Source organism: Barbus barbus (genome assembly GCF_936440315.1).
Source record: "Barbus barbus genome assembly, chromosome: 14".
NCBI classification, from domain to species: Eukaryota; Metazoa; Chordata; class Actinopteri; order Cypriniformes; family Cyprinidae; genus Barbus; species Barbus barbus.
Window position 1 is genome coordinate 1,829,633 of NC_136742.1, and position 26,047 is coordinate 1,855,679.

The 26,047-nt window shown below is 42.5% G+C and overlaps 1 protein-coding gene across 2 annotated transcripts; it reads left to right on the plus strand.

Moving 5' to 3' along the window:
- The first annotated feature begins 18,187 nt into the window (after positions 1 to 18,187).
- LOC306880081 (uncharacterized protein) lies at positions 18,188 to 22,966 on the plus strand. 2 transcript variants are annotated; one of them, XM_079433367.1, is made up of 5 exons: positions 18,188 to 18,216; positions 18,923 to 19,113; positions 19,583 to 19,724; positions 19,888 to 20,012; positions 21,342 to 22,966. In XM_079433367.1, exons 1-5 carry the CDS (start codon positions 18,210 to 18,212, stop codon positions 21,669 to 21,671), a joined length of 795 nt encoding a protein of 264 aa, XP_079289493.1. In that variant the 5' UTR covers positions 18,188 to 18,209; the 3' UTR covers positions 21,672 to 22,966. The 2 variants fall into 2 exon arrangements, with proteins under 2 accessions (XP_079289493.1, XP_079289494.1); XM_079433368.1 differs by lacking the exon at positions 18,188 to 18,216 and adding an exon at positions 18,344 to 18,421.
- Positions 22,967 to 26,047: the final 3,081 nt, after the last annotated feature.

Here is a 26,047-nt window from a genome sequence, read left to right on the forward strand (position 1 = left end):
GACCAGGAAAGGCACAACTGTATGTGTCCAGTGCGAGCACTGGGCACGTACATCCACAGAGCTGCCCTGTGGAGAAAGTCGGACCAATTGCTCGTGTGCTTTGGTCCACCTAAGAGGGGTCTTCCTGCTACGAAGCCCACTCTTAGTAGGTGGATAGTGGATGCCATTAATCTAGCATACGAGGCCTCTGAGCGTCCCCCCGCCGTTGGGAGTCAGAGCGCACTCAACACGAGGTGTGGCGGCCTCCAAGGCCTTCTTGGCAGGTGTCTCTATGCAGGACATCTGCAACGCTGCTGGGTGGTCCATGCCCCTGACATTCGCCAGGTTCTATAACCTCGACATCCGAGCCACTCCAGGCTCCTCCGTCCTTTCGTCCTGACACCAGGCAGGGACTTGTCAGTCTGGCGGCGTTGGTATCTCGTTCCCATAACGTTTTCGGACGCTGCTCGAAAGTTCCTGGAAGGGAACGTACTAGGTTACGTATGTAACCCAGGTTCCCTGAAGGGAACGAGAGCTGCGTCTCGTGGCCACATTTCCGGCATCCCTGCCAGCACTTGCTTCATGACTTGAAGCTGACGCCGGCTCCGCCTCTTATATACTTCCTGGTCGTGACGTCACCCCGCCCGTGACGCCTCGCCCTTCTATTTTGACTGATTACAGGAGATATTCAGAGCGTGGTGACGCTGAAGGCGTTCCCGTAGCGTTTTCGGACGCAGCTCTCGTTCCCTTCAGGGAACCTGGGTTACATACGTAACCTAGTACATTTTTCCCTATGGAATTTTTTGTAAAACTGGCATGGAACATTCTCCATTCATTGTTTGAAGAACTTTAGACGGTGTCCCTAGTTGCAAGTTGACAAGATGTGTCAGAAGTGGGATCATAATGCCACCCAAGACCAGACAAGACCGAGATGAAGTGCCACAAGAATAGCCAGGTTTAAGTCAGGAGGCACCCAGCTCTACTGAGGGTGCTGAAACAGTTGCTGAGGGTGTGAGTGACCCAATAACATCATCTCCTGCAGTGGGCTCCACAGAAGGAAAGTTGTCAGAACTGGCCAACCTGGTTAAAGTTCTCCTGCAGTCACAAGCAGCCCGTGACGATCGAATGGCGCAAGTAATGGTGAAGCAAGACCAGCACTGGCGGAATATGCAGCACCAATTCCAGCAAATTCAGCACCAGGTCTTAGAGATCCAGGCTGGAGGGGCTCGACGGGGAAGTCAGACAATATCGCCAACCATAAGTCCAGTGCCTATAGGAGAAGGCACATCAGCAGGAAGTATGGAGCCGAGATTACATCCTTTGACAAGAGATGATGACATTGAGCAGTTTCTGACGTCATTTGAGAGGATGGCCACCGCATGCAGATGGCCTAAAGCCAATTGGGCGATAAGACTGGTTCCCCTGTTAACAGGAAAGGCCCTTAGTGCCTATGTGGCCATTCATGGGGCTGATGCTGAGGACTATGACCAAGTCAAGGAGGCCCTCCTTGTAAAATATGACATTAATGCAGATATCTACCAGCAAAGGTTTCGCTCTTCAGAGATTCTACCAGATGACACCCCGCGGGAGCTATATGGGAGACTCACATCTCTTCTCAAAATGGGTGAAGCCAGAGACATGCACTATTCTGCAGATGTCAGAACTCATTTTCTTGGAACAATTTATGAGCATGATAAGCCCTGACGTGTGGATTAAGGAGCATGATCCGGCCACATCAGAAGAAGCAGCCAAGCTTGCAGAGAAGTACCTGGCAGCACGCTGAGATGCCCAGCGCAGCTTTGGAGGTCGGAGTCAAAGAGGGCCAAGTAAGTCTGGGGGTGAGGGTGGTCATGCCCAAGGCAAAGTGAGTTTTGCTTGTAAGCAAGGGGATAGAACTAACAAACAGGAAGTTATATGCTACTATTGTGGTGAATTAGGACATACTAAGCCTTTTTGTCCATCCAGGAAGGTTAAGCATTCTGCTCTCTCATATGTGCCATGCCCCCATCCGTCACACGAGGCGTTGCAAGTACATACCACAGAAATATTAATGCAGGTACTTGTGAATGGTCAGTCAGCCAAGGCCTTAGTGGATACAGGTAGCACTCAGACTCTAGTGCATGACAGCTTGGTTCCTGAAGATGAATATATGACTCAGAACTTCAGTAAAGTGTGTTGTGTGCATGGAGAAATCAGGGAGTATCCTACTGCTGAGATTTATTTGACAGTGCAGGGGCAGACGTACTTGTTGCATGTGGCTGTCTCGTCCCACTTACCTTATGAGGTGGTTCTGGGGCAAGATCTCCCCATTCTCTGTGATTTGGTGTCCCAAGTTCAGTCCTGTTATCTCTGTGATTTGGTGTCCCAAGTTCAGTCCTGTTATGCAGTAACCCGGGCTCAGAGTGCTAGAGCAGACTTCAATGAGTTGCCATTTAGTGATACTGATGTTGAGCTAGCCTGTGAGAAAAGACATAAATCTAAAAAGGAAAGGCGTAAGCTTAAATTTGAGTGTAGTGTGGAGAGTAGGCAAGTTGAGGAGCTGCCGTTACCCGAAGGGCCTCTTAACATGATTATACCTGAGGACATAGCTGAACTGCAGGGAAAGGATTCTACTTTGCAGGATTGGTTTCAGAAGGTGTCTGAAGTAGACGGGGTTAGAAATGACATAATCTCTTGTTTAATGGAGGAAAAGTACATCCTGAAGAAGGGTATACTCTATCAGATGAAAGTTGAGGCATTAGTAGTTCCGGAATCAATGCGCCATACCATTATGACTCTGCGACATTCTGTTCCATGGGCTAGACACTTAGGCAAGCATAAAACATTAGCAAGGATTGCAAGTCGGTTCACTTGGCCAAAGATATATACGGATGTAACTGAGTTAATTCGTACTTCGACAGAGTGTCAGATGACTTCAGGAAGGAGAGTGGCACCTGCACATTTATTACCATTGCCAGTGATTGACACACCCTTCAGTTGCCTGGGAATGGATGTAGTGGGGCCCCTGGAAAGAAGTAGGAATGGGAACCGGTACATTTTAGTGATCTGTGACTATGCCACCAAGTATCCGGAAGCCTTTCCCCGTAGAAACATCAAAGCTAGACAAGTAGCTAACTGCCTTGTGCAGCTGTTTTCCAGGGTGGGTGTTCCCCGTGAAGTTTTAACAGATCAGGGTACTAATTTTATGCCCTTGCTGTTGAAACAGGTGTACCAACTGTTGGGGATTAGGGCTATTAAGACAACACCTTACCACCCCTAGACAATTGGTTTGGTTGAGCGCTTCAACCAAACACTAAAAGGTTCGTTTCCAAGTCCTAAGATGGCGGCGCGCGCAGTCGCAGCAGCTTCTCTCTCTCCCGACAAACCGGTGTTTTCGTGTTTTTTGTCTTGTAAGTCGCAATGTTTTTGCACATCTTCGTCTCGTCTACCTGTCTTTAAGCGCACATACAGTCGTGAGTTTCTGCTCGATGTCGGCAGAACCACATTTTTAGAGTTAAACTCCGCGCACGCTGAAGAGCTGCGGGACCTCGGTCTGCTCCGAAGGCCTTCTCCATCACCGACCCCCACTACTGCATCTCGCCCACAGCGGAGGCGCTACAAGCGGCGTGAGAGGAAGCAGAAGAGGGGTAAGCGCGGAGGTATCCGAGCTAGGCTAGCGGCCAACCCACACAAGCCAGCTATCCCCACCATCGTACTGGCGAACGTACGCTCTTTGGACAATAAACTGGACTACATCCGACTACTCCGCTCTACTCAGAGGACTGTAAGAGACTGTTGTGTTTTTGTGTTTACGGAAACATGGCTTAACAACAGCGTACCGGACTGCGCCATACAGCTCGACCAGCTAACATGCTATCGAGCTGACAGAGCTCTCGTCGAGGGAGGTAAGATCCGCGGCGGCGGGCTTTGTGTTTACATCAATGATGCATGGTGTCGCGACGCTGTTGTGGTCTGCAAACACTGCTCACCCCTAGTGGAGTTTATGATTATTAAGTGCTGGCCGTTCTATCTACCGAGGGAATATACAGCCATACTGCTCGTTGCTGTATACATCCCTCCCAGCTCCAGCAACAACAACAGGAGTGAGGCACTAAATGATCTGTACCAGCACACCAGTGAGCAGCAGACAGCCCACCCAGATGCTTTTCTTATCTTGGCTGGGGATTTCAATCACGCAGACTTAAAGAGTGTGTTCCCAAAAATTCACCAACACATAGACTTTCCAACAAGGGGAAAAAACACTCTGGACTTTGTTTACACCACCCAGAGAGGAGCTTACAAGGCCCTCCCCCTCCCCCACCTCGGAGCCTCAGACCACATCACTGTCATGCTAATGCCTGCATACAGACCGCTCGTTAAAGTCACCAAACCAGTTCACAAACAGATTCAAGTGTGGCCGGAAGGGTCGTCAGAGGCACTTCAAGACTGCTTTGACACCACTGACTGGAATATGTTTAAACAGGCTGCCACATACAACAATACTACAGACCTCCAAGAGTACTCAGAGACTGTTACTGCCTACATCTCCAAGTGCATTGATGATGTAACGGTCACAAAGTCCATCACTGTCTGGGCCAACCAGAAGCCGTGGATGACAGGGGAGGTCTACAGACTTCTGAAGGCTCGGAACGCTGCCTTTAGAGCTGGAGATGAGGAGGGCCTGAAGACAGCTAGGGTCAACCTATCCCGCGGCATCAAAGAGGCCAAGAGACAGTACTCCAGGAGGATAGCCCATCGTTTCAGCGACAGCAGAGACACGCGGAGCCTGTGGCAGGGGATACAGACCATTACGGATTACAAGCCCCCACCACAGACCTGTGACAACACCATCCCCCTGCTGAACGAGCTGAATGCCTTCTTTGCTCGCTTTGAGGCACAAAACAGCACCACTGCACAGAAGACTCCACCTCCTCCCGGTGACCAGGTGATGACGCTGTCCCCGGACAGTGTGAGGAGATCCCTCAGCAGGATCAATGCACGCAAAGCTCCGGGTCCTGACAACATTCCTGGGCGTGTACTGAGAGACTGTGCAGTGGAACTCACTGAGGTCTTCACAGACATCTTCAACATCTCACTAAATCAGGCTGTTGTCCCCACATGCTTCAAAGCTACCACCATCATTCCAGTCCCTAAGAAGTCATCTCCATCCTGCTTCAATGACTACCGTCCAATAGCACTCACTCCCATCCTCATGAAGTGCTTTGAACGGCTAGTCTTGCACCACATCAAGTCTGTCCTCCCCCCCTCCCTGGACCCCTTCCAGTTTGCATATAGGTCCAACCGCTCGACCGATGATGCCATCACCACTGCCCTCCACCCAGCCCTCACACATCTGGAGAAAAAAGACTCATATGTCAGGATGCTGTTCATAGACTTCAGTTCAGCATTCAACACAACCATCCCTCAGCAGCTCACTCACAAACTGGCCCAGCTGGGGCTCAATACCTCTCTGTGCAACTGGCTGTTGGACTTCCTGACCGGGAGACCTCAAGCAGTACGGGTCGGCAGTAACACATCCAGCACCATCACACTGAACACTGGGGCCCCCCAAGGATGTGTGCTGAGCCCCCTCCTCTTCACTCTGCTGACCCACGACTGCACACCATCACACAACTCCAACATTTTCATTAAGTTTGCGGATGACACGACTGTGGTGGGTCTCATCAGCAACAGAGATGAGACAAACTACAGGAGCGAGGTGAGCCGCCTGGCCGGGTGGTGCAGTGACAACAATCTCTCTCTGAATGTGAAGAAGACGAAGGAGATTGTTGTTGACTTCAGGAGAGTACACACTCAGCATGCCCCTCTGACCATCAACGGTGCGACTGTGGAGAGAATGAGCAGCACCAAGTTCCTGGGTGTGCACATCACTGAGGACCTCTCCTGGACTAACAACACTGTAGCACTGGCCAAGAAAGCACAGCAGCGTCTCTACTTCCTCCGCAAACTCAGAAGAGACAGAGCCCCGGCCCCCATCATGTGCACCTTCTACAGAGGCACCATCGAGAGCATCCTAACTAGCTGCATCACTGTGTGGTATGGCGCTTGCAACGCATCCTGCCGCAAGTCACTTCAACACATAGTGAGAGCAGCTGAGAAGATCGTTGGTGTCTCTCTCCCCTCCCTCCAGGACATCTACAGCACCCGTCTCACCCGCAAAGCCCTCCGCATTGCAGGCGATCCCACACACCCGACACACAGCTTCTTCAGTCTGCTGCCATCAGGGAGGAGACTGCGGAGTCTCCAGGCGAGGACCAGCAGACTGAAGGACAGCTTCATACATCAGGCTGTCAGGAAGCTGAACTCCCTCCCGTCCTTGCCCCCCCTCCCCTCTTTCACCCCCATTTAACACAGCAACACACTAGGAACTCTGACTCTGTGACACCCCCCCCCCCCCACCGACCAACAAACTGTGACCGGCACCTGTCACTTGTGCAGCATTGGCTGATCACTACCCATCCAACATTGACTGCAAATTACCTCTTCGGATAGTCTGACAAAAATCAGACTATCCGAAGGGTCTGAGAGTAATGCAATTTCAATTCTCTGTATGTATGTGCTGTACATGTGGAAGAATTGACAATAAAGCTGACTTGACTTGACTTGACTTGACTTGAAGTCAGGGTCAGACTGGGACCAATGGTTACCATATCTGTTGTTTGCTTACAGGGAGGTGCCATAAGCTTCCACAGGTTTCTCCCCATTTTAACTGTTATATGGCCGGCAGGTGAGAGGCCCTTTGGACTTGCTTAAGGAGCAGTGGGAGAGACCCAAGGATGGTACATGCAGTTTTGTCCATGCAGTACGTGATCCAAGTGAGAGAGCGTCTGGAAGAGATGACATCATTGGCCCAGGAGAACATCAAAAAAGCCCAGCAAACACAGAAAGTGTGGTATGATAAGAAGGCAAGGGAGAGATCATTGGAGCAGGGCCAAAAGGTGCTGCTGCTGCTGCCTACCAGTGAGAATAAGTTGTTAGCTAAGTGGCATGGTCCCTACAAAGTAGTGCGGAAAACTGGCAGTGTGACATATGAGATCTCTATGCCAGAGCGGGGGAAGAAAAAGCAAACCTTCCATATTAATTTGTTGAAAGAATTTCACCCGAGGGCTGAGTCGGAGGCTGCTCAACTCTGTGTTCGTGTGGTCAGGGAAGAAGAGGAACCAATAGAGCAGTATTTTCCAACCAGCTGCACCCAACAAGCAGTGGATGTATCCCATTTAGAGCAGCCCTAAAGAGACCAGGTAAAGCAGCTGTTGGATCCGGAGTTGTTTCAAGAGAAATCGGGGCATACTGATCTGATGGTACATGATGTCATCCTTAGGGAGGCAACACCAGCCCGCCAGAAGAGTTATCGGATCCCTGAACGCTTGGTAGTGGTGCTTAAAGATGAACTAGACATTATGCTTTCCATGGGTGTGATTGAACCCTCCCATAGTGAGGCCCCATTGTTCTAGTCCCGAAAAAGGATGGCACCCTGCGATTTTGTATTGACTTTAGACAAATTAACAGCTTGTCTAAGGTAGACCCCTATTCGATGCCAAGAATTGATGAGTTGGTGGAAAGACTGGGCAGAGCCAAATACCTATCAACAGTGGACTTATGCAAGGGGTACTGGCAGGTTCCTTTAACTTCCAGAGCCAAAGAACTGACAGCTTTTAAAACCCCTTTTGGGCTATAACATTTCCGGGTTATGCCATTTGGCCTGCAGGGTGCGCCAGCGACTTTCCAACGCCTAATGGATCAGATCCTGCAAGGCACCCGGGAGTTTGCTTCAGCCTATCTGGACGATGTGGTCATCTTCAGTGAGACCTGGGAAGACCACTGTCAACATCTGAGGCAAGTCCTAGGGAGAATTAAGGCAGCAGGTCTTACCATTAATCCAAAGAAGTGTACAATAGCTAAACGAGAGATCAGCTACTTGGGATTTGTGATTGGAGGAGGAGTCATTCGCCCGCAGTTGGATAAAGTAGCGACCGTCCGAAGGTACCGTCCCCCTGCCACTAAGAAACAGGTGAGATCTTTCCTTGGCATGTTGGGATGGTATCGCAGATACCTAACTTTTCTTCAAGGGCCTCTGTGCTTACAGATCTCACTAGAGCTACAGTTCCCAACAAGGTGGTCTGGACGGAGCAATGTGAGCGAGCTTTCCAGGACTTACAAGGGGCAGTATGCGGAGACTCCGTTCTGCTGAGCCCGGATTTCCAGAAACCGTTCATCCTGCAGACGGGTGCCTCAGGAGTTGGACTGGGGGCAGTGTTACTGCAGGAGGTGGATAGAGACCACAGACCCGTGGCCTTCTTGAGCCGGAAACTGTTCCCTCGAGAAACACGTTATTCGACCGTGGAGAAGGAGTGCCTGGCCATAAAATGGGCCATGGATTCCTTCCGGTACTACATTCTGGGGAGACCCTTTGTGCTAGAAACCGACCATTAAGCTCTGCAATGGTTGGATCGAATGAAGGACTCCAATGCCCGGATTAGAAGATGGGCTTTGTCTCTTCAGCCCTATCAGTTCACGGTAAAATACTGCCTGGGAGCCAGAAACAAGGTTGCTGACTTTTTGTCCCGAATCTGAGGACGTAATTACTGAAATGGGTGTTTCGACCCCGGTTCTTGGAGGGGTGGAAGCTCGACACTCAGGACGACAGTGGTCGTCTGCAGAAGGGGGGAGAAATGTCACAGAGCTGCCCTCTGTTCCCTCTGCCTAGCCCTTTTGGTATTAATACATGAACACATATTTGGGTTTTAAAAATTCTTTATTTACCTTGATGTGTCAGCGAGGTGGAGAGATGGATTATACACACACACACACACACACATTTGCACACCTTCGGCTGGATTGTTGTGCTCGGATTGGCCGTCTAAACACTAGAACTGTTGGACATTTGAGTTTTTCTTGCAGATTGTTTTGCTACTGCCTGGATCGGCATTTGTGGTGGTGGCCATCTTGAACTGAGTACAAGACCCAAAAGGACTTTTGTCAGCCTTTTTATACCTTTGCTGTGTGGCATCATGGGGAGTGTGAGATACCAAGTATGAGTGGAAAAGGGTGGAAACTGATTTACAATAGATACTGAGATACTGAAGTTATGGTATATTATGCTATTGATATTGGTGTATAGAAGGAAATGGTGTTATTCGATTTTTACTCCTTTTTATGTGATATTACTTCATATTATTGTCATGTGATATTACAGCTTCTGAGAAATGGTTGAACCCATGAGTATAAATTCTCATATAATGAAGCAGTCAGGTAGTCTTTTGGACCTGTGTGCAGTGAGTGCAGTAGCTTTTGAGGAGTACTCTGATTGAATTATTGTAATACTTGAACCAAGGTTATTTTTTGTTGGTTTGTTTGATTTTGTACTTTGAAGTTGTTGGTTTTTTTTGTTCTGCTTTAGGGGTTTTCCCGTATATAATTTTTAGTTTTTGCACCTGTGAGCACTCTGCATTTTACTGGCTTGGGAAAAACTAAATAAAAAGAAAAAGCTGGCATTCAACGTTCTCCATTCATTGTTTGAAGAACTTTAGACGGTGTCCATAGTTGCAAGTTAACAAACACTATAAAATAAAATGATATACAATTATATGAAAATAATATCTATAATAGTGTGAAATGTTTTAATAAGTTATGACATTGGTTTGTAATGTTATGTTATAATTATTGTTCATTGGCCGCTGCTTATGCTGAGACTATGCGGTTAGTTAAGCAAGAATGCAGTACATTTCAAATCTCATTTTTAAAACGAATTCCAACCCGTTTCATGTTGATGTCAACATGAAACATTAGCATATTTCCCGCCCACTTGTTGGTCTTTTCATGTTGGTCTGAATGAAAATGCAAATTCATTCTATGCCACTAGGTGTCGCTTCTGGAAAGGTAAAAATAGCTGTTTCCCCTGTAACGCTGTACACAAAGCAGCACTGCGAACTGTTTATTTATTTATTTTTATTATTATTATTATTATTATTTGTTTTATCAGGCATTACAGGTGTGATGAAATGAAAATGAGAACAATCGACCAATCACTGATTAGTGTCACGCAAAGAAGGGGTTTGGAAAAATGAATCGTTAAACGAATCGTTTGGGAGTCATTGAGCAAATAAGGTAAAAAATAAACAGTGTTAGGAGTAATGTATTACTGTAATGTATTAATGTATTTGATGTATTACTCTTAGTAATGCATTACAGTAACGTATTACTTTTTGCTGTAACACAGTAGTGTAAGTGATTACTAATCAATTTTCAATAATATTTTACTCGGTACATGTTCAGTAACGCTTGCGTTACAACACACTTTTAGCCCCCAAGTTTTTTTTTTTAAATTTAAAGTCGGGCTCCGACTTTTTTACGCCCCTAGGGCCGGGCTTCGGGCCAATATTCAAGTCATAGTTCAGACGCTGGCCGGTCCTCGGGCCTGTTTTAGGCTTCTCCTTATCTTTATATTTTAGACATCCATCAATTATTGATGAAAAAAAATTGCCGCGCTGGTGGAAACAACACAAGTCCGAGCGGCTCGACGGTGTTTAGTGTCCCGCAGCAGCAGCGAGCCGTAAGCACAGCTGAAGAGTTCTGCGTTCAAATACACGCAGTAAAGCAAAAGCCCCAGCAAAAGTAATTACCTTGAATGTGACCGGGGTAAATAGTAAGGATTCGTCATCTCCTCGTTAGATGCGCCTATATTCACAGATAACAATAATATTAAAGAGTTTTTGTTGACATTGTGAGTGCACACAAATAAAAGTAGACCCTTTACAGTTACGAATGATGTATTACTCTTACAAACAAAATATTATAGCGTAAGTTGTTTCCATTGAAGAAAAATTGCAATTGATTGCGCTGGTGCCTCCATGTCCTGCGCTTTAGCTTCCACTCTCCACACAAACTAGGATGCAGCACACATTTATCTAGGTTTAGCGTTTAAACATTGTTGTATGCTTGAACTGTTTTAGTATATCTATAGATTTTATTTTAGACAAGTCATGATGATTTGAGAAGGCTAAATTGATCAAGCATAAGCTATGATCAGCCTGCTGGTCTGCCGCTGGCCGCTTGGTCATTACTTTTAGAAATAAAAAACTTATTTAATGAACAAAAGCTGCTCCAAACGTTTTTTTCTAAATGAACTTAATAAAAAGCCGGAACAAAATATAGTAATATATAATCTGTATAGTAATATATAATATAGTAATATAAAATATAGTAACAGTAATAATAATCTGTAATGTATTACAGTTTGGAAGTAACTTGCACATCACTGAAAATAAATGCATATTGTAAGACAATGAAAGTGTTTTTGACCTTACATGCATGTCAACCTGTTGTTGGGGACTCCCAAGACCAAAATATGAACCTTTCATTACCCATAATTGGGGCACTTTAAGTCTACTGCCCTTAAAGCTGTAAAACTAAGACATACAATATTTGTATCACCCTGTAGGCGATCTCATCTGATGTTTCTCGGTTTTACAGACACCCATGTTAATAATTATTATGGGATTTCCGTTAATTGGATGTGGCAAAGCGTCAACTCCTTTATTGATTAAAAGGCTGGCAAATGCTTTAGATTTCTGTATGTGAGAACACAATCCAATCGGCCCACTATTTTGCTTTAGCTAATTCTATTTGCATGTGTAATTGCTTTGGCTGTGTCCATAACTTCATTAGGATAAAGCTACACGGCAATGTTAATGAGATCTGCTCTTATTGCTGCCTGCCTTCATCAGATCTCTCCCGCAGCAGATTAAACTCGCCTGCTTGTTATTCCTGCACACAGCTGAGCTGACAAATATGATAAAACCGAAAGCAAGCAAAACACAGGCGCACCGTGTTTGTGGCATGCTTGGCCAGTCATCTGGAGGCCTTACCACGGCTGCGTCTTAACAAACCTCATCAAAACTTGTAGAAATCAAGCAAAAAGTACCATATACTTGTTTTGGATGATCTACCGTGGTACTAACATGGTTTTTGTAGACATGTACCAGAGCATCGCAATATTTCTGATATGTTGATAATGGTATTACCTTGTTTTTGACAGTTGTTATGCAATTGTTTGGCATGTGCCAATAATTTGGAACACTATAGTGTTTTGGTTATTATAAGTATTATAATTATTAAAGTTTTACAGATTTTGGACATGCAATATGTTTTTTTTAAAGGGTGTTTGTGCATGTCACATGTATAACCATGGTTTCTGAAAGTTACCATTGTAGTACCATTTTGTTTTTTGACTAGTGTTAGACTAAGTGTCAGACCATAGTGTTTTTGTAGTAGTAACTGTATAGCAGTGCTTCTCAAAGTCCGGACTCCGGTCCGGATCCGGACCCAGAGGGAATTCAATCCGGACCCGCTTCTATTTCATATTTCAAGAACACTAATAATTATATTTCCTACTTTGATAAACGCACGTTAAACTTGTAAATCATTTGTTTATTTATTCTTATTTTTTTATGTCTTTTTGGAGAAGGTCCGAAATTGCAGGCGAGATATTGAAACTTTTCCTTCATGACATTTGTTGTCATCATGACATCCAGTGAGCGTATGACGTTTGACGTAATCACAAATAATTTATTTGTGGCGGCTTGTCACAATATCAAAACTGACCGCTACAAATAGATTTTCCAAAAGGCTTATACTTCGTTGAATAAACTGAGCACTGCGCGTTTCAAAAATAAAATGCTGCGCGGGTGTTTTTATATGAATGTATCTTTTAAAAGAACCGTCCGTTTTCTTCAGAAAAGCTTTGATGTCAATTTTCATTTGGTCTTTCCTGTAATGGCTGATAAAGTAGGGCTTATTTGATTACAGTCGTTACCGGGGAAACAGCTATATATCACGCTCCAACAGCGCCTCCTGCTGGCAGAGAATCGACTTGCATTTGCTAGTCTGCGGGAAACACTGGTGTCTGTCAGCAAACATAAACAAAAAAGCATGCTTCAGAACTGTTTTGAGAAGGTGCTTAAGTTTTGAGCCATGTATTATTACTATGAATTAGGCTACTACTACTACTATTACTATCTTGTGCCCTGCAATAACCATTTACGCAAACTCTCTTTTGATATAAAAGAAAACAAAGAGAAAATCGGCCCAAAAAATCAGCATCATGTATCGGCCATAGGCTGCCCTGATTTCTAAATATCGGCATTGGCCAGAGAAAAAAACATTATAGGTCGACTTCTCCTGCTGACACTTAAATTAATTGTTTTGCCACTTTTGCACTTGTTATTAAAGTATTTTGAATGCAAAGGGAACCTTTTTTTTAAAATGAGTGTTTATTTGTTATATGTTATGTATGTTTATTAAAAACACGTTTTGTAATAACCAATTGTTCCGGACCTTTGACACTGATGAAAATTCAGATTTGGACCTTTGAATGTAGACTTTGAGAACCCCTGCTGTATAGTATGATACTGTAGCACTGCTACATTACATTTTTGTTTTGAAAGTAACATCACGGTGCAGATATGTGTGTGTGTTTGACGTATCATAGTAGTTTTGATATGCAGACATAGTACCATGTATTACCATGTTTTTAAGACAATTACTGTAGTACTGCACTGCCGTATTACTATAGTGTTTTGAATATGTAACATGTGTCAGGCCTCTGTCGTGTGTGTCATGTGTTCCTCTTGTGTCCATATTTGGTTTGTTGCCTGTCCTTGTTATATGTAATCATTAGTTAATCCTTGTCCAGCTGTGTTTGTCTCGTTATCTATGATTTACCTGTGTATTTATAGTCCTGTCTGTTCAGTTTGATTTCGTCTGGTCTACTCGTTACCCCCGGTGTTTCCTGTCTGTAAGCCTTGTCTTGCCCTGCCTTGATGTGTTCAGTAAAGACTATTATTTGAGTTACATCCTCATCTGCGTGTTCCTGTGTCCTCCTCGTTCCTCCCTCGTGTGTGCACCGTGACAGAAGACCAGACCTAAACAGTAAGTGGCGCCCCTTCACATCATTTTGTTTTTTAGTTTTCAAAAGTCTTTTGTTTTGTTCCTGTGTCTGTCTGTCCCGCGGCAAGGAAGTCGCCACTCGTGATCCCACCATAGCCCACTGCAAGTCGGCGTGGGAGTTCGGCGGGATCACCGCGAGTCCGCTGGCCGCGAGCCCTCTGGCCCGACTATCGCGGGAGTTATCCGCTGCCGTCCGCGGCTCACCCAAGACCGCCGTCCGTGGGGAAAGCCAACCCACCGTCGGCGGCTCCCCCAAGTCACACCGCCGTCCGCAGCTCACCGAGCCCGCCATTCGCGGGAGTCAAGCCCGCCGGATCGCCGCTGAGTCAAGCCCGACGGCCGCCGCTGTTTCTTTGTTCCGGCCAGGAGTGCCGGTTTTGTTGTGTCGTGCCCACAGGAACGTTTTAATCATGTCATGTCGGTCGGTCTTGTCCACAGAGACTCGTCTGGGGCAGTCTGCCCCCTTGTCGTGGAAGTGGAGGCGGTTGCTGAGGGACCCTGTGAGAGCCCCTGACTCCTTGTCATGCCCAGGAGAAGCCTCAGCTTCCAAGCTAGCCCAGGAGGGCTTCCTGTTCCTATGTCTGTCTGTCCCGCGGCAAGGAAGTCGCCACTCATGATCCCGCCATAGCCCACTGCAAGTCGGCATGGGAGTTCGGCGGGATCACCGCGAGTCCGCTGGCCGCGAGCCCTCCGGCCCGACTATCGCGGGAGTTATCCCACAGTCTCTTCCAGCTCCTACCATTAGGAAGACGGTACCGGAGCATCAGAGCCCGCTCCGCCAGACTGCTCAACAGCTTTTACCCTCAGACTGTGAGAGCCCTGAACTCAAATCACCCCGCCCCCCTCTGAAACTCCATGCAAACCCCTACCTGCTGAAACATGGAAACAATCATCCTGCTCTGTTCCCCAACCAGCTGCTTGACTCAAAATGTCTCTCTTTGCACATGTACAGTATTTGTGAAGCATTCGTATAGTTTGTATTGTTTAGTTTGTATAGGGTAAATATTTATGTTAAGCATTCGTATAGTTTGTATTTTTTATCTTCTATTTTTTTAGTTTGTATGGGGTAAATATTTATGTGAAGCATTCGTATAGTTTGTATTTTTTATCTTCTATTTTTTAGTTTGTATAGGGTATATACTTATATATATAGTATACTTATGTTTATAGTGTTTTTTACTTCATTGTTGTATGTCTGTATTTATGTAGCACCGTGGTCCTGCGAGACACGACATTTCGTTCCACTGTATGTCCCCACATGTAGCGGATTGAAAATAAAGCTCAACTTGATTTGACTTGATGTAACAGTATTCTTTGAACACTTAATCTAACATGGCACAAGAGTATGGTAATCCATCTATCAGCACATAGCTATAGTAATCATTAGCTACCTGTAACATCACTACAGTAATATGGTACTTTTTGAGGAAGTTCCTGCATGGTGACTCTGATTCTCTTCACCTGCCTTTATCTGTGCTTCAAAGACCATCCTATTTGCTATCCAAATTCTACGCAATTAACTAGCATGTAATTATCTTCACCAGCAACTGAAATAGCAACAAAATGAGAGCTTGTCACATGAAAAGTGATAATAAAAAAGAGCCTTTAACATTAGAAATTAACATGCCACATTCTTCACCTCAGCTGCTGCATAAGTTAATGAGAGAGGCAGAGAAGGCATAAATATTAGCGCTCCTACTGCTCCACACACACACACACACACACACACGTTTACTTAGCTATCTAAATGGGGACATCCCATAGGCGTAATGGTTTTTATACTGTACAAACTGTGTGTGCTATTGCCCTACACCTACCCTACACCTAGCCCTCACAGGAGGCTTTCTGCATTTTTACAATTTCAAAAAACTTTGTTTAGTTTATTTTTAAACCTGTTTTACAAATGAGGACGTCCCCAAAGGGAGGTTTTTGGAGATTTTGTCAGGTTTACCTCACTTTAGGGTACAAATATGTCCCCAAAATACGGTTAAGTAGGTACACACACACACACACATTACTGAGGCTGGCTGCTTTTTTATGCATCATAACCACCATACTGCATAAAGTCAATTTCTTAATCAGTATTTCTGGCTTGTTTGCCAGTAAAGTATGTAAACACTCCTAAAGCAAGATACTTTAAAAGTAAACTTGGTTCCTGTAACACTACTTGTTTTCAACTTCATCTAGTTTATCACATTGCCAAATTGTTCTTTATTGCTTTAAGCATAAATCTAACAAAAAAGTGAAGATTATCCTTGAAACAAGATAAATGTATTTGCCCATGGGGTAAAATATAGTAAAGTAGATAATAGTAGTCAAAATTTTCTGTAAGCCTTAATATCTTATGAAATTGAACCGATTCAGTTGTTGGGATGTTTAGACATTTTATTGCAAATCAAATCAACTGAAGCAAGCCACATCATAGACATTGATGGGCACATGTCTCCTCCACTTCTCAGATTAGTGTTTGACCGATATGGGTTTTTCAGTTATTTCTTTTTCAGTGATCTCATTTTATGTGCCCAGTCTTGAAAATATGGATTGATCCTAGAATGTGACATATGTAAAATACAATAAACAGAGGATTTGGTAGAGAGGGATGTGTGTGAGAGACAGCAATTGCTGAGGTGTGTGTTTACTGATGAATTGTGAGTTTATATGTGCTCTCTTTTAATTTTCACAATGGCATTAATCATAATCAGTAAGCGCATTTTAATCATATCCATATGGACTCAAGCGCCTTTGTTACAGGACTCGATGGCTCTCGCTTCACGGAGAGCGAAGAGAAGGATGAGGCTGGCATGGAGTGTGTGTGTATGTGCTGGAGCCGGAGGCTTTTGTTTCTCTCACACAATACTCTCTTTGTTTATATTCAGTTTAATGTGCTGGAATAACTTTCACTGCCAGACAGATAGAAAGAGAGAGAGATTCAGTGGAGGGATGCGGCTCTGATTGTGTTTTGGATTTGAGATTGATCATAATATCCCCATTGGCCGCTCGCAGTCGAGTGAAAAGTGCTTTCTCATTTACGTTAATGTGAAAATTCAGCACGTGAAGAGAAAATATGAAAATACAATGCATCAAAATAATGTATACACTCAGAATATACGAGGCCCCATGAGCCCAATCACCATAAACACACACACACACACACAGACACACACACACTCATGCTGTATGTCTGCTGCCGGACGCTTGTCTATAAACAGCTGAAATTTTCATGAATTCCACTCCAGGTGGAGCTCAGTGTTCTACTGGTGAGGTTATCAGTAGTGTTTGTCTCTCTCAGTATTGTTTTAAAATCATTTTTATATGAACAACAACAGAATTAAAAAAATACTACACAACAATCAAAGAAAAGAAAAGAAAAGAAAAGAAAAAAAGGCAACATTTCAAAATAATAAGTGCCAAAATAGATTACAAAAGAGGAAGATAAATAGGAATAGGAAAATAATTATGAAATAGGAAGATAAAGAAGAAGACAGAAAACAGCAAAAATAAATAAATAAATCTAAATATCACAGAGAGGTCAGAAATCCACATTGCAAGCCACTAGAAACCATTCTCTTCATCTTAAATTGTAGAGGTGAGTTTTGCACCACTCACATTTTCTTCAGCTTTGATACAAAACACTGGATTATATGGGTTACATGTGAGGGAATCATTCCTGTTGCTCTCTTATGGAAGCACTGAATGTTGTCTGTCTTAATCTTTCTGTCATTTAGGGGTGCGTTTCCCAAAAGCAGCTATGGACACCAGTTCCGTTGTTACCAATAGAGGAACTTACCACCATAGTTCGCTAATAATGCTTCTGGGAAAAATGCACCGCAGAACAATAAAGCCACACACACACACACACAAATATGCATACATATACATTGAATTTTTTTTTTTTATTAAACATGCATTGATAAATTGTTCACAATAAGATTTAGAAAATAGATAGGGTGAATTTTCATTTCATGCTGACTTTTTTTTGTTATCTTTGAATATGTGTGTATGAATGTGCAGAAAGGCAAACTCATGCCATCATACACTCTCAAAAAGGATGTGTTAATTAATAACACATTTTTTGTGTTATGGCTATTTTAACACATTTTGTGTAATTTTAAGTTGATCATGTGTAAAAGAGAGAGAGAGAGAGAAAGAGAGAAACAACACAGTGTGTCCAACACAACATGTGTTAACTATCATCCAATCACATTGCTGCTACGTCACTCCGCAAGCCGTTAAGCAATTTCGCGCCTCTATCTCCATCCATGGGTGACTTGGATGCAGTGCACATGTCAGGTATTTGGATTTATTATTTTTAATTATTAGAAACTGTCATATATATGTTTAATGTGAATTTTTTAGACGGTCAAATGTGCATTTAGTTAGCAGCCTCTAGTCGTGCATACGGGTATTTTCGGTAGTCACGAGAGGCGGTGTTGAACAGGGCGAAAACGGCGTCAGATAGTTAATGCTTCACACATTATTATTTCTTTACATTTTGGTACGTTTGTTCCTCGCTTTCTGGAGAGAACTTATTTTTAACGAGTTTGTTTTTCTTTGCTTGATTTGTTGCCAATTATATGACGTCCGATAAAACGCTGCGGCCATGGCAGGATTGTCGTTAATGAGTTTGACAAAGCGGTAGCAGCTAGCAGCTAACTCTTATCACTTTCACTGCTATCCGTCGCCTTTCTTTCATTAAACAACATAATGTATTGATGTCTTGTTAAATGTCTTTAAATAATACTATGATTTATTACTGTAACGTTTAACATTTGATTGACTTCGACATTCGCATGTCTTTATCTCAAAAAGGATGTGTTTAGGTTTATATCTTGAAGGTTTATCTAGCTTTTGTTAGCTGTTTTTGTAATAAATATTCATTATAACACTGTTTGTTAACTACATTTTACATTATGAATGTATGTGTAATCAGTATATGTATATAACAGATTGGTGTTTTTCTTTGCCTTTTTTACTTTGGATATAACATATGCTGAAGGGGAGGAGGACTCCACTCAGGAGTGGATGACTGTGATCAAAAGGAAGAAACCATCTACAGAAAACCTCAATACCATCAAATTGGGCATGGAGAAAACATACAGTAATCGCAGGTTATGGATTGCAAACACGTCCCCAACAGTGCAAGAGATTTTTGAACAATATCCTCGATTTGTAGACATGCCATACTTGGTAAGAACATCTTGTGTTTTGCATCTTGTGTTTTGTGTTTTTTTCTTCTAGCTAGGTATAAATAGACTTGTCAGTACAGGGACAAGGCTGCTAAATATTAACATTTAAAGTCCAAATGAATTCAAAATGTTTTTTTTTTTATACTTTGTTAGTGCACATTACTAATCTTGTGATGAAAAATTCTATGCAATTTAATTAAAATAAAGTATAAAATAAAATAAAGTCCTTTAAACATCCTTTAACCACTCCCCTCCAACCATCAGTCTGCTGCAAGCTAGAGATTGTAAGGTGCACTGAAATCAAGCTCCACCATTTATTTTACTTCAATCAGTTTAATTCAAATCATAAAACTGAAGTATAGTAGTTTTGTTTTTACTGTTATGATTGCATAAACTTAGATTTGATCATTTGTGAACATACTGAGAAAACACGGTAGTGTTGTAATTGTGTATTGTATCCTATGTTGTAGCTTGACACTGAGTTTGGAAAAATGTTTCCTGGGAAGGCTGACCTCTTTCTTCGAAAATGGGAAGGAAATATTGTTCGGAAGTTGCAAAAGATGTCCACAGTGAAAGATCCTCTGGTCATGCCAACTGATAATGAGAGTGAAGGTAGGCTACTTTGCTTGTTCTGTCAAACCGTTGTTTTTCTTTCAGTGGACACCATTAGTTTTACTAGTTCTCTGAAGGCAAAGTTGGAGATCAAAGTCTGCCATTATTTCAGCCATTTGAAAAATGCCATTATATTTTGTGTTTTTTTTTTATTATACTACAGAGTCATGTTACAGAGCTCTTCAAATTCTTACTACACTGCTGCCCCCCACTGCGTCCGGGAGGAGCAAAGGTTGGGCCAAATGCAGTACAAAGTCAGCCCTTTCTTACCTCTTGGACATTAAGCCGGTAAGCAGCTTGATTGCCCTAATATGTTTATGTTTTAGTTTGTTAGTTTTCTGTGCAAGCACTTTGTGATGTTACTTAATTACATGACTCTCTAATTTACATAAAACTATACTGTTTTCATTGTTTTCTTTTAGGGATGCACAATATTAGGTTTTTGTCAGTATTTTTTAGCTCACTTTGGCTAAGTATCTTAAGGTTATTTGTGCATTTTACTTTTTATTTTGTTATAAATAGACCAACAGCGGCCACTAAACAAAAAAAAAAAACGCCTTACCGAATGAACATTAGTACCAAAGGGAGGCTGTTGCTGCTGTTGTCACTGCACGCTATCACACTAAACACATCATTCTGTATGTGCATTCTCAAATGAAATGCAGTGATACAAAACAGTGAAGTGATAATATTGTGCATTCCTATTTTCTTTTGAACATAAATAAGAAAATATCCCTGGCCTTCAGTTCAATGAATGCAAATGAATTAAAGAGAGAGTTCATCCAAAAAAGTTTTATTACTTAGTCATTAATTATTCACCCTCATGTCGTTCCAAACCCGTAACACCTTCATTCAACTTTGCAAACACAAATTAAGATATTTTTGATGAAATTCAAAAGCTTTCTGACCCTCCATAAACAGCAACACACCTGAAATGTTCCCAAGCACAGAAATGTAGGATATAGGTAAAAGAGTCCATGTGACATCAGGGGTTCAGTTGTGCTGATATGAAGCTATGATACATTTGTGCTCAAAGAAAACAAAAATAACAACTTTATTCAACAACTCTTCTCTTTATCATCTGCCGTGGTGTGCTGCAGTTTTGGAGAGAGTATCACGACGTATGCACAGGCTTTCCTGTCCATGTAAACAAAGCACTCGTCGTGTTTTGTTTATGAGCAGAGGACAGCAAATGCATGCCTTGTTTACATCAAGCGGAAGCAAGTGCATGCGTCATGATACTCTCTTCACAATGGCGGCATACAGGCAGCAGATGGAATGAGGAGGAAAAAGTTGTTGAATTTGTAAAATTACAGATGAATCACTGATGTCACAGACAATTTTACTGATGTCCTTTCTACGTTTCTGCATTTGGGAACATTTCAGTTTTGTGTCTGTTGCTGTTTATGAAGAGTCAGACAGTTCTCAGATTTCATCAAAAATATCTTAATTTGTGTTCCGAAGATAATAGAAGGTCTTACGGTTTTGGAACGACATGAGGGTGAGTAATTACTGACAGAATTCAAATTTTTGGGTGAACTATCCCTTTAAGAAAACCTTCAGTCACTTGAATTGTTTTAATAATAGCTTTTAAAAAATTTACTTTTATGTTTACAGGCTGGAACCAGCATCTCCAGCCTCCTGGATCATTCCCAGACAATGGTGGAAAACCATCAACCCCACATTGTCTGTTTAGGAGCCCCCAGTTCTACAGCGCAATACATCATTGTGGCCGAGAATGACAAAGTCACCATTCCACTCAACGATAACAGTCTGACGTGTGCCATTGACAAGCTGTTCAAAACGTATTGGGTTTGCAATGTACAATATCCTGTCCAACTTACATCGGTCTTTAATTTCCTTGAAAATGTATATGACATTCCTTTCTCTGGTGGGAAGAGATCCAAAGTTGTGGAGCTTATTTCGAAGCTTCAAGCACTATCCTAAATTGTACCACCATGTACATATGTCCAAGGTGTAAAAAATCAACTTCAAAAGACGTCCGGAAACTCATAATTCATCTTAGGCATGTCCATGCACTTTCTGATGGACAGGATTATACAATTGTTTGTAGTCAAAACAATTGCCAACGAACATACCATAACTTCAATTCTTATACTAAACATCTCAATAGAGAGCATGCTCAGGTTGCAAACCCATTACATTTAGAACAAGACCGTGACACCAGCACGAGTGAGGACTTTCCAGCTCCATCTTGCTCTGCTGCTGTTGATATTCCAGAAACTAATTTTGATGGCTCCAGTACTTGCAGCACCTCTGACTACCAAAGCTGTGCAGCAGCATTTGTTGCAAAAATGTACTCCTCTTCAAATTGTACTCTGACTGATGTGCAAAGAAGCATCACATGCACAAAAGAACTGCTCTGCGAAACCCTGGACTGTTTGCAAGAGAAAACCACATCTCTGCTTAATCGTTACTCTATACCCAGTGATGAATTGCAGACTTTGATGGATGAATTTGAAAGAGGACGACATATGTTTGAGGAAGTTGATACCCCCTACAAAATGACCAAATATTTTGCAGCAAACCACTCTTTCATCAAGCCAACAGAAATCTTCCTTGGAAACAGAGGTGATACTGCAAGAAAGCAAGGTACATTAACTCAAGTGTTAATAGCAGATACATGTCAGTACATATCTATTATTGATACTCTGAAGTTTCTTTTTGACAATGAACAAATGCAAAAGCTCTTTGTGGATTCAACCGAAAGTGACGACAAATTGCGTGATTACTGTGATGGCTCACATTTTAGAAATCACAAATTGTACAGCAGATATCCTCAAGCTTTGGCTATGAACTTGACACATGTAGCACTGTTCTCGTTTCTCACTCTGTTAATGCGTTCGGTCAGACTTTTCAAACTGGTTGTGTAATTGCTTTAAACCGTGACTTAAAAGAAGAGCGTCTCTTTGGTGAAGTTTTACACATAGTTCCACAATGTGAAAAAGAAAGGGTTGTAGTTTTTCTTAGAGTTCTATCTCAACTGTATTTTCACCCACACTTGTATGCATATGCTGTCCAAAGAACAAATGAATATAAAGTCATTAATTTAAGCAATGCTGCTGATGTAAAACCACTTCACATGATTTCTAAGAAAGAAAACCTTTTTGTAAATCCAAGATATAAAATTGTTTAAAAATCTTTATGAAATTCAAATGACATGTGAATATTGCCTTTGTGAAAATTCAGAAGTGAAGTTTTAATAAATATGTATATATTTGAAAGAAAAAAGTTGTTTTTTGTATTGCATTCATTGTAACTGATAAAAAAATAGCACATCTATGACACAAATTGTGTTATCAATGACACATTAGTGTGTTAAATATTTTAACACACTGAATGTGTAAAGAAGAATAACACACTGGTTGAGTTAAAAGTAACACAAAATGTGTTGTCCTTAACTAGACACACGGGTGTGTTAAGATATAACACAGGTTGTGTTGTTTTTAACACATCTGTTTTAAGAGTGTACACACGCAAACACACTGCAGATAATCCCTCCACCATCACACACACACACACACACACACACACACACAGGATAATCACAGTGTTGTGTAGACAGCTGCATTACTCTCTCTCTCTCACTGGCATTCTTTGACATCTGCTGTCACCAATATCTCTAATTGCAAAATTGGCCCTATAAAACAGGAAGAGCACAAGCGCGCGCGTGTGTGTGTGTGTGTGCGCGCGCACATGTGTTTCACTGATGTGATAAGAGAGCGCTGTGGTCCTGGGCCATCTTTAATTGGACTACCTTGTCATCCGTCTGATCCCGCTGTGCTCATCCACTTTTCATTTCGCTCTCCTCCCTCCACATGAAGCACAGATGAGAGATTGTTGTCTGTCAGATGGACTTTCCTTTTTGTCCACATCCATCTTTGACCCCCATCAGTTCAGGGAGGGCAGAGGGGCCGTTTGATTGACAGGAGCGGGAAGGGAGGTCATCGACTCTGCCTGTCTGCCCGTTGAATGTTGCTCCATCCCCGCTCACGCTTGCTCTCTCTCTTATTGTATCTCTGATTCACGTTGGATACATTCATTAGTTAATTGGCTTGTTCTCAAATGCGTTTTCATTTGCATTCTCTGGCCTTCTCTTGCAAAACTTTATTAATTTGGAAATTCTCACTATACACCATACTATTGGGAACAAGATTGTTTTCATTGACCATTATGCACCTACATAGGGTTACTTCATCTAAAATATGATATATACTTCCTTTTAAAAAAGACACACAAGGGCCAATGATGAAACATGTCATTCATATCGACCTTGATGTGACTTTTGACAATAAGTATTTTCAGGAAAAAAAGAAAATAATTTTTGCTCTGATTCTCATGCTAAGTTATCACAGGCCTGAAAAGTCTTGAAATACAGTCCATAAGTTATTTGAACTGTTGTGATGCATCTTTTATTCTGCATTTGGTTTCGTATGGAAAACAGCATCATGAACATTCTGGTGTGTGTGTATGCTCAATTAAAGAAAGTTATAGGTTTGGGACAATTATTGCAGTGTCAGAAATTTATTGGGGCTTGGGGCAAAAATGCCACCAAAAGTCAAGATATGGGGGCAAGAGTTGTTGATTTATTTTACATATATATATTTATATTACCAGCAAAATTATATAAGAGTTATATAATTAAGAGTTAAACAAAATGTTATTATTATGCGAGTTAGACACAATATTGTCTTTTTTTGCTCTATGTTGCCAACAAAAATAGTTCCAAACAAAGCCAAAGCAGAACCGCTGCACATCTCAGAGCAACACACATTGAGTTATGTTTCATCACTGAATTAATCCAGTTTTTGAATGGATAAGTTAAATTAATGATTCAATGACTCTGTGTATGATCCTCACATCTCACGTCTCGTTTGCCCTGTTACAAAGCTTTATTCACAGACATGATATATAAACAGGCAGGGTCGAGCATCATCAAACAGGTCTGTAAGAGGCAAAACAAAGGGCATTTATCACTAGGCGAGTGATAAATGCAGCACAATACTCTGCGACTAAAGCAGGATCTGAGTGTGTTTTATATAGTGGGTGTAATAGCTTTCAGGTGAGCGAGTGATTGAGACAGCCATGTGTATTTAGTGCAATGGATGATGGGAAATGTAGTCCAGGGTGATATGTAACAGTCTGTGTGGTGTGAAAGTTAATGTAACAGAATCACGATCTCTGGTGGCTAGTGGATGGAAGTCCATTAGCCAGATTCATGACAGAGCCCCCCCCCCAAGGAGCGGCTTCCAGACGCTCCCCAGATGGTCCAATACAGGAGGGTAGTGAAGCGGAGGTGGAACAGGGGGAGGGGCGGAGGGCCAGATCCATGTGCAAGTGGAGGGACAGGGGACTGAAGCAAAACCAGCAGAGCAGGATCTGGGACTGTTGGGACTGTACAAACAGACAGTTCATTAGTGGCCTCTTTGGCAAAGACAGACAAGGCTGCTAATTTAAAGACAACCTCTTTGGCTAGATCGGGACAGGACAATAATTCACAATCAGCCTCCATGGCCGGTTCTGGACTGGACGAGAGTTCAGGGACAGCCCTTCTGGAGAAACAGTCTCCTTGACTGTGACAGGACACACTGGGAGTTCACAAAACACCTCTGGAGGTTCTACAGCAGTCTCATAGGGTAACAGAGAGAAATTGTTGCTGGGCGCCACCACCTCTGGATACATCACAGTGGATGCCGCCAACTAAGGCAGTTCTATGGTGGTGTACGCAGTCCAGACGCAACATAAAACAATCCCCATCAAGGGAAGTGCTTCAGACAAGGGAGTTGATATCGATATCGCTGTCATCGTCAGAGCGCACTTCCACAGTATATTCAGTATCTAGCTCATATCCGCGATCTCAACCATATTCTCAAAACTGTCATTGTCAGTTACTTCATATTCAATATTTTCATCACTGGTAGCTTATTCACCACATCCACCATTAAATGACTATTACTAATATTTATAATTCATTGCGTACAGTAATTGCTCTGCAGTAAAGCCATTCAAACCAGTTTTTGCTGATGATATTCTTTTGTTTTATGTCTGCGGTAATTATGAGTGGAACATCACGTCAATACATCAAACATTGTGTATCAAACAGTGCCACCTCAAGGAATAGAGATGCATTGCACATATTGAGTCATGAGATATGTAAATATAGTTGTGCAAGAAAAATATACTTACAAATTTACATACCTCGGCAGAAAACAGGCATTTACAAAAAAAATATGCTTTTTGTTTGTTATATTGTTTATAATGGATAGATTGAGGAATACTAATAAAGTTGATGTCGAACTTTA

Excerpts from the sequence above, each read along its gene's own strand:
- LOC306880081 (XM_079433367.1), top strand. Across the intron at positions 19,114-19,582 it reads TTGTAGACATGCCATACTTG|CTTGACACTGAGTTTGGAAA; the intron begins GTAAGAACATCT and ends CCTATGTTGTAG. Across the intron at positions 19,725-19,887 it reads AACTGATAATGAGAGTGAAG|AGTCATGTTACAGAGCTCTT; the intron begins GTAGGCTACTTT and ends ATTATACTACAG.